Source organism: Melospiza georgiana, chromosome 10 (assembly GCF_028018845.1).
Source record: "Melospiza georgiana isolate bMelGeo1 chromosome 10, bMelGeo1.pri, whole genome shotgun sequence".
NCBI lineage: Eukaryota > Metazoa > Chordata > Aves > Passeriformes > Passerellidae > Melospiza > Melospiza georgiana.
The window spans coordinates 8,147,661-8,163,022 of NC_080439.1; the positions used below are offsets into that span (position 1 = coordinate 8,147,661).

The window sequence follows — 15,362 nt, forward strand, 5'->3', positions numbered from 1 at the left end:
CAGTTACCACAAGGGGTAGGAGACTGGGCCTTAGGGACTATTGATTTTTCCCTGTTTGCCTGTGTGTGCACTGAGGTTCACTCAGTCACTCTGGACAATCCAAAGGAAAAATAAGCTCTTGTAGAGACTTTCCTGGACACTGCTCTGCCTGACTGGGCTCTCAGCTGGCAGATACACACCAAACACACTCCTTTAATATCCCCAGGGCAATGCTTGTGTTCATCTAGGGAGCTGAGGATAAAATCAGTCAAAGAGGAGTTATTCCCTCTGCTCTGGCAATTGTGAAGTACACCTCCTTTTTTTCCCCTGGCCCAGGGCTGCTGTCAGAAACCAGAGGTCTGTCCTGAAGGGCCTGCCCACACAGGCATCTCTCTGTGCTGAGCACCAGCAAATGAGGGGCTGGAACCTCCTCTGTGTGCATCCACAAGTGCAACCACACAGGGCAGCTGGATGCTTGCACACACCTACCCAGCTAACAGGAACTCATCCTGCTCAGTGCATTGCACTGCAGAGCTGTTCCTTCCTCATGTCCACTCACAGCCTGAACCCCTGCACCATTCCCAGCCCAGTTTACCCATCCCAGCTTTGTCTCTAAGCACCAGCTGGAACAGATTCAAGGTTCTAGAAAGACACAATCTATGGGGTGATTTCTCAGGTCACACCAAAGCCTGGTGTGAAGCAGGAAAATACAGGTATGGACAATCTGCTAGCACGTGCATCAGTGTGCACCATGTGTGCTCTTCCTTCACCTCTCCCTCCCTGCAGCACTGCACCCCACACCAGGCACAGCAGGGCAAGATGTTACCACACACAACCCCAGTCCTCTCCCTCTCCTCCCCAGCCAGCACAGTTATTGGCTTTTGTCATCACACCCAATCTCAAATATGTAAATAGGATAAATTTACAGGAAACCATGAGTTTCAATCCTTTGTCAAAACCAGGCAAGAGCTGCTAAAATTATATGGAAAAGTGCCAGCTGGGATAGAAAAAGCATGAGCATGAAAGCCTCATTTCCAAGACTAAAATTATTCATGGATCTATATTAACAGGCAAGTATGCCCACACAGTAAAAAAGACATCTGTAAGTCAGCCTCAGGTGCAGAAAGGGTGTAGAGCTGCACCTGAGTGAACTTTTCCTACAGGAAGCAGCACAAGGGTTTCCCTGCAACATCACAGTAATGTTGTGACCTTGCCTGCCAACTCCAAGCATCCTACATGCAGCATTCACGTGCTGGGAGGTGCTGAGCACTGTCTGCAGCCCACATGAAATAAGGACAGTGCTTTGACTTCAACAGCACCATGGACTTAAATTGCCTAAAGCTGAGTGGTGTAGTGTTCTGATGAGATAAGAAATTGCTCTTTAGTCTGTCAGGAAACCTCATTACAAATGCTTTCTGCTGACCAGCAAAGATTTACATAATAAAATGTATCTAAATCCCACATCCGTTTATGGACCTTAGTCCCAGCATAAGTTCACTTCATGGCATGTAGCACCAAATAATGCTTTGTACTTCTCCAGTGATTCTCAGCTGAACACTCTGGCACCACAGAGAAATTGTTACTCTCATGAAACAGACTATTTCCTTTCTAATTGCCAATAAAAGGATACAGTTTAAGAAGAATAGTTTTGCTTATATATATTTAGAATGCATCTGAGAACTATTTGAAGAAAGCTTGTAGCAGAAGGAATAATTTCACCCCAAGTTTTGCCCCACAAGAGCCTAAAAATGGGGAGGAATGTGCTAAAAGCATATATCCCCATATCTCCCACTGGCTTGAGAGCCCTTTGAATTGGCTTAACAACAATTTCACCCTCTCTTTAACCACTTCTTTGCTGCCCCATTGTAGCACAAATGCATATAATTCTACACAATATTTTCCTGACTCTTGTTTAAATATACTTGCTTCAAGAATAGCAATCAATTGTAAAACAACCAAATAAACCAAATATTTTTAGCTGTATCAGAAGCATTAGGACATTGTAAGGACCCACCAGTGAACTTTAAAATCTCAATACAAATAATGAAGCATAAGGAAAAAATTCTTCAGCTAGGAACTGAATCCCAAGGTATTCATACAGTTTGTCTAAGATCAATTGCAATTACTGCAGGAAAGCTAGAAAATAAAGAAATATCTACTAACATACTAAGAAATATATCTTTCTTGAATGTAGCCTTAAGCATGGCACAGAGAGCATTTCTCAATGTTATTTTATACCATTTGTAGATATCCCCATCTTTCTAACACTTAATTTAAAACAGAGTTCTGCTCATTAAGATTTTGCAGTATTATCTGTATCAGTCTAATTACTACTGCACACACATTCAGGGTCAGCAGGTCTCATAGTGAAGGTTGCTGAACTGAAACTGCTAAGAATGAACTAATTTGGTAAAATAAAAACAAAACGCTAACAAGGAGTTTTATAATCAGGCTCAGTGACTGATCCCAAATATCAGCACTGGTAGTGGACATGCCAGGTATTTTAGAGCATGTGAGCTCTATTGAGAGAGTATTTTGCATTTGGCAGCAGCATGGAGTCACAGGGTCCTGAGTACAGCAGTCAGCCTGACCTGCCAGGGCATTCTCACCTGAGGCTTCCTCCAAGACACCTTCCACCCAGCACTTCAGCTACTGCATTTAGGAGGCAGTAGCCTCCCTATTCCCCACTCCCTTCCCCTTATGCTGTGTGTGATGCTGTTTTCAGCTGCTTTCTCTGCTGTTCCTGACCTGCAGTTTAGACATGTAGTCAAGTAATGTTCTTCTATAGTATAACCCAGTTTAGATGAAAAGCTTAAATAGAGAACCTGGGTAACCCATTTTCAAAGGTTCAGCTCCTATCTCGCTGTTTATCTCTGGTGACCTCGGTTCTCTCCGAATTAGTGCTGTCGGTACTTTGCATGCGGATGCAGCTGCCGCATGAGCGGGTCCCTGTCGGGCAGGGAGCGGGTCCTTGTCAGACCGGGAGCGGGTCCCTGTGTCCCTGCCGGGCAGTGAGCGGGTCCCTGTGTCCCTGTGTCCCTGTCGGGCCGGGAGCGGGTCCCTGTGTCCCTGTCAGACCGGGAGCGGGTCCCTGTGTCCCTCTCGGGCAGTGAGGGGGTCCCTGTGTCCCTGTGTCCCTCTCAGGCAGTGAGGGGGTCCCTGTGTCCCTGTGTCCCTGTCGGGCCGGGAGCGGTCCCCACCCCGCGCCCCCCAGCGGCTCCTCCGCAAACCGGCGGCGCCGGCAGCGCCCGCATCTCCCCAGCGATGGAGAGCAGCTCCTGGGTACCAAACCCGGCAGAGCCATCACAACTCTCGGAAAAGGGGCTTGAAGGAGAGAGGCTCCTCTGCCCAACTCTGTAGCATCCTGCCTTTCAGCCGATCCGGGAAGGGTCTGGGGCAGTGGGAACCGCAGTGTCAGACGGCGCTGCTGTGCCCTCTGCCGCCCCTTCCCCCGCGGCCGAGGAGGCTGCTCTGGCCCAGCTTCTTCCTGGGACCAGAACACGCACACAGCCCTTCCCCAGGCAGCAGCCCTGCCCTGCTATCCTGCTGGGAAGAGGATTCAGGGAATAACTGCTTGTGTTTCATTTCTGCTTCCCATTGCTGGACTGGGAACTCCTCGCAGTGGTGACAGCTCTGAAGGGGACAGCGAGGCAGGCAGTGTGTGGCCTGTACAGAGCTGCTGGTACTGGGGTAGAAAGGGCACAAAATATCACTGACAAGCTTTGCTTTGTCCAACCACTTCTGCTCCTCACAGGGCTCTTGCTGCCAGCTCTCTGCTCCCACTCAAGATAAAATGATGCACAAGGCCCTGATCTATAGCCAGGGTGTAATTCAACATGATACAAAATTGCACATTGCTGAAACTGCATTTTCCCCTAACTGAAATCAAAACTAGGAAGATGGATTTTTATGAGTTATCAACAAAAATTACTAAAAAGTTTACCTCAAACTGAACTTTGACTTCAAAGCCAGCTGTGAAGCCTCTCCTGGCTTCATCAGTGTGGAAAGGGAAGAGATACCAGACACAGATAACAGTACAAATATCTGAGACAGATGAAATGGTGAGAATAGTTTATAATCTAATTTTAAAAAAAATAAGAAATCTGTTGTCACAGAATAAGCTGATCACCATAATAAGGATTAATCAGGTTTTTCCAGGAACCTTCCTGCACCAACAACTGGCATGTAATTGCCAGAGCTCTCTGATCAGTTATGCACCTGCTCACAGCTCAGGGTCATGCTAAGGCCACAGCTATTTCAGTTTGAAATAACCTTTTCTCTGCATATTGCAAGATCAATATTATGGCACCTATGAATGTCATCAGCTTTGGCTTTTATGCTGCAAACACCAATATTGATCCCTTCAAAAATTAAGCCTAGGCTTCAGAGACCTCTGAACCACAGTGTAATGGATAACAGTGAACTTCAGACTCAAAGAGGGGAAATATTTATAGTCATGCTTTTTTAGGTGAAGGATTATTGATTGAAAACAAGAAGCAAACTCTCCTGATAGTAATTCTAGCCACAGCAATTCAGTGAGAATATGAAACCCATATCAGACAAAAATGCACTCGAAGTGTTTAAGTTGTAACATATATGACTAACAGGCAGCAAATTCAAACTTCTCACATCCAAATAATCTAATTTTCACTTATCATTGCTACTAGAGCTGCATGTGTTTGCTGTGGTTCCTTTCTCAACACCTGTCTGTCAGCATGTGCACATCCTTGGAAAGTTATAATTAAACTGGAGATATTGCAGTAACAATACTTGGAGATGCCAGTAACTGTGGGCTAATTGCCTACCTAGGTATAACTAAAATTCGTATAGTTCTTGGAACTTAAAAGCAAAAGTCACTCTCCTGGAATACTGAAAGACACCCTCTCTGGGTCTAGATTTTCTTCACCTCTTCACATTGAACTTAAAGTGGTTTTCGACCGTAAAATGTGAGTACAAAATCTCTGAAGCTCAAGGCATGTAAGAGGAGTCAGATCCTATCAGCAGCTGCTGCCAGGCAGCCCACAATAGCGTACATCAGCATTGTTTGTCTTGTATTTATGTCTCGGAACTGCAGATAACTGCTCTTGTATTTGGGGCCAGCTGTAGACAATTCATTGCCCAAGGGAAACTGGAAATCACACAGCTCCCGGTCATGCAGAGGAAGCAAGAGCTAAATGGTTTGCAGCCCCTCATATCTCATTGCCCTGGGCAACAGTCTGCACTGTGGGAGTGGCAGATTCAGCCTTCCTCATATGGATTCTGTAATTTATGGTGTTAATGATGGATTGATACTGTGACAGCCCTTCTGTAGTACCATTGGGGGGCTCAGGCATTAGGTGATAGGGGTGGGTGCATAAACAGTCTCAGGAAAAGAGCTGCTGGTTTCCATCCAAGATCTTTGAGACACAGATGGAGGTAACTGGAAGCACAGAGATTACAGGTTGCACTCACGGATGTGGGGAATCTGAATCCAGATCCTCTCAGCATGGCTTTCCTTGAGCTCTGACAAATGAACTCAGGATCCTCATATGAACCCAGGACAATGCTGACAGTAGGTGCTAACTCTGTGCTGCCTCTTATACCTACTTGCAGCAGGGGCTACAGCTGGGTCAGCTACAGCTGAGTCCACTCAGACAAAAATATCTGGTCCCGTGGAGTGCTGAGTACCAGCAGTTCCCCATATTCACATAGAAATAAAGAGCTCTTTGCACCTTTCTGGATCAGAGCCACTCTGTTGTAATATTGATGACAGATCATTTCCCATCACCACTTTGCAATGTTTCAAAGGATTTTGGCTTCTGCAGAAATTTAACCTTTACTCCCATGCTTGAGCAATCCAGGTCAGGAATCAGTGAATTTTAAAATCAAAATAACATTGGACTAACATTCCATAAAGGACCTTTGTGTGTCTGTTTAAATTTCCATAGAGTCACCTTTGCATTCACTGTAACAGTCCTGCACCTACTGCAACTAAGACCCCAGAGAACTTCATCTGCGCTGCATCAATGTACTTCTGGAATCAGGGCAGCCCTGCAGATAGAAGAGAGGGCTGGGCTGGCTGCCTTGAAGGGCCAAACAAGCCCCTGTGTGCTCAGAGCAGGAGAGCTATTATGAGATGGTAGTACCTAATGCTGGAGCCAAATCGTGGGCACAATCCACCTTTGAGACAGGCAGAGTAAACGGTACTGAAATGAGTAGCAGTCTCCATGAAGGCATGGACACTCAGTGCTTTGGCTGTGCTTGTTCAGCTCCTGACTGCCCAAAAGATTCAGGACTCAAAGGCCATCACAGCAGTGATTTTGGAACAACACATTTTCAACAACACACCAAACACAATGCACAGCAAGTGCAAAGCTGGTTTTGAGCAGGAGTGTGGGTGTAGTTGTATGTGTGTTGTGCTGGAAAACAAAATAGACAATCATTTCATGACAGCATGGATTATTGATCCTGGTAGTCTGTCCTTCCTCTGGACATTTTTTTGAGGGGATATTGTACTGTACTGTCAGGTCTCTGCAATGGCTAGAAAAGATGGAGACAGAGCATAGCAGCTTTGTAACCTAAATCCTAGGGTCCATGGAAATTTATTCTGTCTCAGCTCAGGACTTCATTCCATACTACAGTGCAGGAAATCTTCTGATAGAAAATAGGATGAATGCAGAATTATATTCACAATAATTCATTAATACAAAGGTATTTACAGACCTCTACCGAAAAGGCACCAGCTTTCTGCAATGCCACACTGCAAAAGACAAGAAGTAGGTGCATATAAATGTAATGCATTTCACCCTTGAATGAATGCTGTTGCTTCAGATTTTACCAGCCTGAATTCACATGCTGGACATGGCCCTCCTCCAGTACATGAGCTCAATGATTCCTCAGAGGCAGTTATGCTTTTGGACTCACAGATGTTATCTGTGTTGTGCTTACATGACAGTGGAGCTTGAAGATACTGTGATCTCAACCCAATTGTCCCCTACACATCTGTCCCCATGCCAAAGTGGAGCCTGCTGTCTTTTGCTCCACTAAACTCCAGAGCTTTTTACAGTGCTCCTGCTCCCTAAGCAGTACCTCCTTCCATGCCATGACTTACAGATCACTCAAGGTATTCACTACTGATATTTTTCCATCTATGCATGTAAGAGTTGGCTGTTTCTTCACCCTGTCTCCCTTCTGTTCCTTGGTTCCAGTTCTGGCAGCTCTGCTGCACTGGTTAGTGTGAGTCACTGATTAGCAATGATCCATGTGCCATGTTATCTCTTTCACATCATTCTCCAGCATTTTCTCACATGAGCAGGATCAGGCAGCTTTGCAGAGAACTCAGATTGCTGCCAGTCACTGACCCACTGACCACCTGGGGCAATGCAGACATTGACAATGTTACCGTGCTCAACTCTAAAGGGAGGTACAAGGCCAGCCTGGCCTTTAGCAGCAAAACATGTATGGCTTTTCTCTTCTCCCAGACCCTTGAACACAGCCAGCTCTGAAGAACAGGAGAAAAATACACACAGGACTACTATGTACCAGACATGTGCTGTCAAAATTATTTTAGCAGTCACCTGGGCCCCATTCAGAAAAGTTCATCCTAGATTAAACACTAAGTCCAGCCTTGGGACTAAGAGAGGCCTCAAATGTGGTACAGAAGGGGAAAAAGAGTGACAGCAATGGAATTGATTAGCTTATTTTCTACTCAATGAGATGACCTGGTGCTGTAAGTACCCTCCCAAATCCTGTTTCCCTCAGGGAGAAGTCCTCTCAGGGGAACTCTTGGATTTAGACACCATATGGAAGGCGAGAAAAAGGAATTAAATAAAGATGAGGCAAGAGGTGGAAAAAGGCCCTTGTATTAACGAGCTGCCAGACAATGTGATAGATGTCAGCTTAGTTTAATTTCCAGTGAGGCCATCTGAGCTCCCCTCTGCCACAGAGATGGGAACAGACAGGGCCTCCTCTCTGCCTCCTTTTGGTCCTATTTGCTTTTTAAGCTTGAGCCTTAGCAATGCAGAGTGGTCACTGCTGCCTGCCTTGTTAGCCCCAGCATCTCTCATTGTGCCTGGCTCAGAGACCTCACACAGGAGGAGGTCCTGCACTTGCTTTGCCCTGGAGATTCCTCCCACTTCCTCCTTCCAGGTAACCCAGGGCTTGCCCTGGAGAGTTTAAGAGCAGACTGGGACACAGTCTGACTAGATCATTGCAGGATGGCATCATTTTTCCCTTGCATTTGACCTAAGCTACCTCATTCTTTTTTAAAAAATTGTAATTTGATAGCCAACCCCACCCCCAAATATTAAAATGTGCCAAAAAAACCCTCCTACTATATAGTGTTAGGAAGAGCCTGCTCTGGAAGTCAGAGGTTTCTGCTTTCTGTTCCACTAAAACTGCCATTAGAGGGCTAACAGGCCTGGAGAAGCATCAGGAAAATCATGAGAAGAGCTGACCCAAAGAGCAAACAGACAGACTTCCTTTCAGCTGAAGCATGTGTCCTGGAATAACTCATTTGAGTCCCAACTATTTTCCAGGCACTAAAAAAGTGTACTGCAGAATTTTCTAAGGATGTAGAGGACCTGGTGTCTGGCAAGCACAGCTGTGGAAGGGACCACAGAAATCACCACCACTAACAGCTAAACTTGGATCCTGGCACCTGACTTTCCTTTACTAATTTCCTCACGTGTTAAACACTCCTCCATGCCAACAGACAAACACCCACAAGTCATTGCTAAGGTAGATTAGAAAATAAAGGGCAGAGGGAGACTGTAGCATTAGATTGAACAGCAGCAATACAGAGGCTTTTGAAAGAGAGAATGACTGAGAGATTGACAGGTTGGATCACGCCTCAGTTCCATCCTGCCTAGTTCCCTGTCTCCAACAGTTGCCATCACAACATGCGTGAGTAGAAAGTGTGAAAACCTTGCAGCAAGCAGATGGTGGATAGCTACTCCTATTCCCTTTTCTCCCCAACATCCTGGTCTCTTAGTGGCATGAGAATGAAAGCTCAGGGTGTAACAGCTAGTTTTGGGAAGGATATCAATAAATGACAAAACAGGGCTGTAAGCAGCCTTTTAATATTTGGGGCTCTGCATGGCTCTCCTTAGGGCACACCACTCTGAAAGAAATTAGAAACAGTGTCACACCTGGATATTGCAAGGTTTTCTTAAATTCTATCAAGGATGCCAGCATCACATCCCATATGAAAAAATATTCACCTAAAGTAAAAGATGGAATGTAGAAGAGAGACATCTCTGAGCTGTTCTGACACTGAAGCAGCCTTAATGCATGCTACTCTTTCTAGGAAGCTCTTTAGTCACCTCTGCCTTTCTGAACTAGAGGCCAAACTATCACATAAATATTTTGCTTTGAGACAAACTAGTGTTCTGGATCCCAACTCAGAGCAGTTTCTTATAATCTTTATTTCTGACAATGTCTCTGCAAAGCAGATTAGAATGTGGCCTTTAAACAAGTCTGTGGTACTTGCAATATTCTACATCTTGGAAAGTGCACCACATACATCTGCACATTTTTCATGGGTTTCTGTGAGAGCTTAGTTTCCATTTTTTATAGATACAGAATTTGCAGCATCAGCAAAACACTTCTAAACAGTTTTATTAAACAACTTCCAGTGAAACACTGCACAGAATAGGCCATATAGAATGGGGTAAAATTAATAACCATAATCTATGAACAAAAAAGTAAACAAGTAGCTTTTTTAAGCTGTAAAACTAAAAAAGATAAATTGCTATTATCTCTCCTTTCCCACATTCCACCCTCCTACATGGAATCTCTGAGGTCTAATAGAACGAGCTTATTTCCCGTGTCTTCACTATTTTCATCTTTCACTTCAGATACTATTTTTTACTTGGCATGAATTCAATATTTTTGATCTTTGTCACTTCACCAAGTTTGGTAGAAATTGGCCAACAGTTCAAAAGCTTTACTGGGAAACAGAGATAAAGATGCAGATAACAGGATCAAAGCTCAATTTTTTTATAGAAGTAGGTTAATGGGGAAATTTCAACCTACCATTTCTCATAAGCATGAGATCCCAAGCAAATTTAGCAAACCCATTTCTGCAGTTTTCTATTGTCATATTTTATTGGGAATGCAGTGATAGATGCTCCTCCCATGCCTTATGTTATTTTGGGTGAGGAAATCTGGTGTGCTGTGGTCAGTGGAAAGACCACTTTCCATTTGCTGTGCACCAGAAATCCCTAAGTAGGACAGAGCCACAGAATCCATGGTTCAAAAAGAGTTCCTGAAATGCATGAATGCTCTAAAATAAAGGAAAGAATTTTATGTTGCAGAGGAATTTGATTTGATTTAAGCCTCTGCATAGGAGTAGCAAAGGGCCTATTTGATATGGTATCTCAAAAGTTAATTTCCTAAAATATCCTTTTTTGTGTCCTTAATGTCCACAGACACATATTAGAAACATTGCAATTGTCTGTCCAGCTGTGACATATTAGATTATTTGTGGCTTTGTAGCATAAAGCAGATTCTGCAACTTGTGATGCTTAGCCACTGGCCTGGGACAAGTGCCAACTGGGGTTATTCCATTCTACTGACCTAAATTCCTCTCACACAGTCAGGTGGATGCAGTATCATCCTTTACTTCCTGCCCCAAATTATAACACAGCTTCTCTTCACACACACAGGTATTCTACACCACTCCTCAACTCTGGTGGTTAAGCCAAGAGTGATAGGAATTGACATACCATGGTTAACAGATAGGAATTTTAAGTCCAGAGATGTCAATCCTAAACTAAATTCAGTCAGTGACTTTCCTTTTTATTTCCATCAAATTGTTTAAATTCCTTTCTGTTTAGTTTTTTTGTTTTTTTCATAAAATGAGAGACTGGGGAAATACGAGTGTGTAAAATCAGATGAAAGCTGACATGAATGTATGGGGTTGTTTCTTGTATGTAACATTTGTGCAATGTACACACAATTTGCTTTCTGCAAATTCACATCAGTGCATCTCCTACCAGGGACACTGACAGTCAGCTCATCTGGGTCCAGTTAACACTCCAAGGGGAGGAACTCTTACAAATTCATTGAGAATTATGGGGAGCCTCTAGCAAAACCCCATCTCCCATGTGCTGTGGAATTCTTTATTGGCAAGAGAGAAGCCAAGCTGGTGACCTTTTGAGACAGTTCACATTGGTTCTGGCAGCTCCATCCTATCATAAAATCATTTTAAGAAAAAAATCTGCAGAAAATGGGGCACTGGGTGGAGGTGCCTGTGTGCGCAGCTGTGCCCAGAACGTTGCCCACACATAGCAAAGCTGGCATCAGATTTCTGGGGGCCAAGTGCCAAGTGTGGGTGGGTAGTGAGAGCACAAAAGCCTGTTCCTGTGGGCTTTGCAGGCTGCAAGAGCTGTACGTGTTCCCACAGGCAAACGATGCTGCTGTCGGCACCAGGCGTGTCACCCTGCAAAGCTCTTCCCTCCCCACCACAGAGGAGCTGCCACTTGCCCACCTACCCAAAGGACACACTTTTTCCAAAATTGATGAGTGTTTCCCCAACACCTCCCAACAAACAAGTTCAATGAAAGTAGGGTAAATTAAAAAAAGACTCTTGACGCAGTTTTGGTAACAAGACTGGGTAGTGTTGCTGCTAAATCTCAGATAGTAAGCAGAAAGCCTGCTAGTGTCCACAAACTACTCCTGCCCTGGGCACCTCTGGTGGCCCCATTACCTCAGGCACACCAGGACAGTCAGGAACAATCCCACGGAGGCTGAGGGAGCACAGAGCTACACAAGGGATCTAATTTGGTCCTCTGTTGTTTTACATTGTGTGAAGATGTGCTACTGTGCAGGTTGGTAATAGAAAAGTATCAAGGTAAGAGAGCTACTGTGGAGCAGGAAAATACCTTCAAGGCTTTCATTTTGACCCAGGTGAGGCAGGTATGTATGTATGAAGTCTGTAGCAGGATAAGAAGCTTTTTTTGCTAGCACATGAACAGTGTAACACAACATGAGTCAGCTAATGAGGGATGAGAGCTTTTGCCCAGGACAGATAAGTTGAGCCCCAGGCAATTAATTATGTGACACTCTTATTGACACATTAAAAATAAAATGGTGTGTCATTACTTCCCACAGACCAAAATGATCCTATAAAGGTTTTATTGAAAATGTAAAGGTCTTTCTTTTTAACATTCCCATAAAGTTCTTGTTTGACATTTTGGAAATTTTGTGAATAAATTTCTTCCCTCTTGCTCTTGGGTGAGCTAGGAACTGCACTCCCAACCAAGAGCTGGCTACATTCTAAAGAGTTTGAATCCCACCAATCCAGGTGGCAATATGAGGGTGAGAGTTGTAAAAATAGTGAACACAATAAATGGCCAGAGATCCCCTCAGTTTGCTGAGGCTGAGAGCCCTTACACTTGTTTGAGCTGTAAAGATTCCCAATGAACATACAAGAGATCCTTGCAGGTTCCTGGGAACTATTTGTCCAATAAGCTATTGCTGATTCAGCTAAGGCACCCATGTTACATGTGCTTCATAAATATGGTGCATCATCATCATGGGTTTGGAAGAAACATTTTTCCTTCAGCCAATAACAAATATTTGAATGTTCCTTTCTTCCATTTTTGCACAACTTACATGATTCAATAAAAAAATGAACTCTGCCTACGAAAAGGCAGGCAGACTCCACAAGTAGGGTCTGATTTGTAGGTTTCAAATGGCTGGGGAAATGGTGGGGTTATCCTTCCCTGATGGAAGCTGATCAGCTAGGCTCCTGCCTCAGTGTGGAATGGATAAAACACCACAATCCATGACCTTCATTCCTCTCCTGAGGACTGGCCTGCTGGGTGACCTCCAGGAAACCAATAAGACTCTCTAGCATCAGCCTCATGACCCAGAAACCTCTCTTGAATTTAGCAGAGAACAGTGGAAAGGTTCACTAACATTTCTAGTGTCCAGAATGACTTTCTATTAGACAATAGTATGTTACACAGTAGGTAACATAATGCTGTGTTACCTCTAACAAATCCCTTCTGATTTCAAGGAGAGTCCTCAACATGGATGATGGGACCTGCATTGAGTTTAACAAGAAAACCAGAAGACATACAAATCTTTTTGGCTCTCCTGAAATACTTACTAAAAAAAAAAAAAAAAAAAGGATATGCCTCATATTGAATTCCAAATCTTCATTAAAAAATGTGAATTCATATGATTTCATGTCAATCTGAATTTGCACAATTGCAAAGCAATTCCTGTTGGCATTACTGGGTCAAAGAGCCTGCTGCTGCAAGCTCTCCTGGCAATCATACTCTCTCCCACACCAAGCTCCTGCTGAGGTTATCCTGGAAAAGATTTTGGAGAGATGGGGCCTGGTCCTAAATATTTCATTGACTTTGAATCTGCTTTTGTGCTATTTCTTTAGGCAAGATGCTGATTGCATGTGCTCTATTAAACTTAGTTCAGCTGCCATAGCTAATATCAAGCCAAAGAATAATGTTGGTCTAAAACCTTACTTATATACTCTATAAAAGCCAAATTTCAGTCACACTCTGTTTCATATACAGATTGAACAAAGCCAGTGACAAAGGCATTTCAGGAACCTGTACAACATATTTGGCATTCATAGCATACAAGCCATTCAAACACTAACAGCTACAAAATTTGCTCCTATGGAAGTCAACTAAAAAGCTTCTCTTTATGTGATGCAACACAGCTGTAATCTGCTTTAACCCAACGGTAGGTAACAAAAAAGGGTCACAAAGGCTTTTCTCAGCTGATATTTTAATCACCAGCATCTCCTACTGTCTTGCTAGTTTCAGGTTCCTCAGTTCCTGGCCCAGTAGTCCCCAGCGCCAGCAGGTGGGTACCCAGCTCAGATGCTTAAGGATGTCAGAGCAAAGCATAGGGCCTCACTGTATTCACTGGCATTTGAATGTTAGAAACAGTAAAATCAAGACTGACAGAGAAAAAAGCTTTTGAGATCCTGTCCCTGTCCTAGCACCTTTCAGAAATCCCGAAACAGCAAAGGCCATGAAAAGCTTCTCTGAGAATGGGCTGCTACTCCAGTATCACAAGCAAATGCACAGCACATTAGCGCTGCCGTTGCTCCAGCATCCTCCCACACCCCCTTTTCTCCACCACCTCCCTGCAAGAACTGTGCTCGGGTATTTTACACAGATCACTTCACAGGTAGGACACGCTGCTCTTACTGTTCCTGCTTTTCAGAGAAAACGTGCTTGACAAACAAACCATCAATAAAAGGCTGTGTAATTGCCCACAGCCGGGGATTCGCGGTCTGCTGATGGCTCCTATTTCACACACAGGTGTGATATTGGCACACAAAGGCAGCAGCACCTCCTGGGGGAACAGGGTCCCCAAATCCACGCAAATGTAGTAAGAAGAAAAATAAAGATGCCTTACCCACATGGGTGATAACCGTAGTCAGTCGCTGGGTGAGCTCCTGATGTGACATCTCTTCTTCTTTTAGCCAAAAAAGCATTTCACACAGGGAACTACACAGCATCCAAAAAAAGATGCACCCAGAGTGGGAGGCTGCACACTCACTGCCTCACTTGCACACAAAGCAAGGACCACTCCCACGGCACGGCCCTTCCAGCTTTCACATCTTCTCTCGGCTGCTCACCTCTTCCAATTTGCTGCCATCCATGCATGGACCTTGAAAAGCTCCTTCCAGATGGGGACTTTACCCCCCTCGACGGAAGGAAGGCAGCAGGAGGGGGTAAATATAAAAGCGGGGGAAAGCAGACGAGTTGATTGCTTATGGCTTTTTTCCTCCCTTCTCCCGCGGATGAGGCGAAGGATAAAGAGACAAACCAGCAAGCAGATACCTTCCTCCAGGGAGACTTTTGGATGGTGATGCTGCGAGTCAGGGAAAAATCCTGGAGGTAGGAATGGCATGGGGAGGAGTGGAGCTGGCAGGAGAGCTCGAACAGCCGCAGCTGCTCTGCGACGCTCCCTTCACCAGCGTGCCTGGGAGCGGAGAACAACACGCACACAGCCTCCGATGCTCCCCCTCGGCCCCCGGGGCCCGAGTGCCTTGCAGGCTGTGGTTGAGTGGAACCCCGCAATGTCTCCAGAGACCCTCCTCCACCCCTGTTAGAAGCCCCTGCCTGCGGGGCCAGCGCTCCATGGAGGGGGAGGGGGCCGCTGGCCGTTCTGCGTGTGCTGTGGCCAGAGGCTTTGCTGCTCCACCCGCACGGACAGGATCCCCGGGCTCCTGGCTGAGCCCACAGGAGCCTCTGCAGCTGCACCTGTACCAGCAGGGTGAATTAATCAGCTGTGGGTGCTGGGCAGAGCTGATCGTGGCCACGGAGCTCAGCCGTGCCCGTGGGCAGGCAGGCACAGGTGGCCTTCAGCGGCCACAGCAGGTCTGTGGCACCCACGGTGCCAGCCTTGCCCGGATG

General features: G+C 45.1%; 1 protein-coding gene across 1 annotated transcript in view; it reads right to left on the reverse strand.

The window, feature by feature from the left end:
- The window catches only part of MCF2L2 (MCF.2 cell line derived transforming sequence-like 2), a 151,495-nt gene extending 136,583 nt beyond the window's left edge, over window positions 1-14,912 (reverse strand). The window contains exon 1 of the mRNA XM_058030763.1: window positions 14,359-14,912. Within this exon, the coding sequence (XP_057886746.1) occupies window positions 14,359-14,461 (103 nt within the window). The 5' untranslated portion in view covers window positions 14,462-14,912. The remainder of the gene's footprint in view (window positions 1-14,358) is intronic.
- Between the last annotated feature and the right edge of the window lie 450 nt (window positions 14,913-15,362).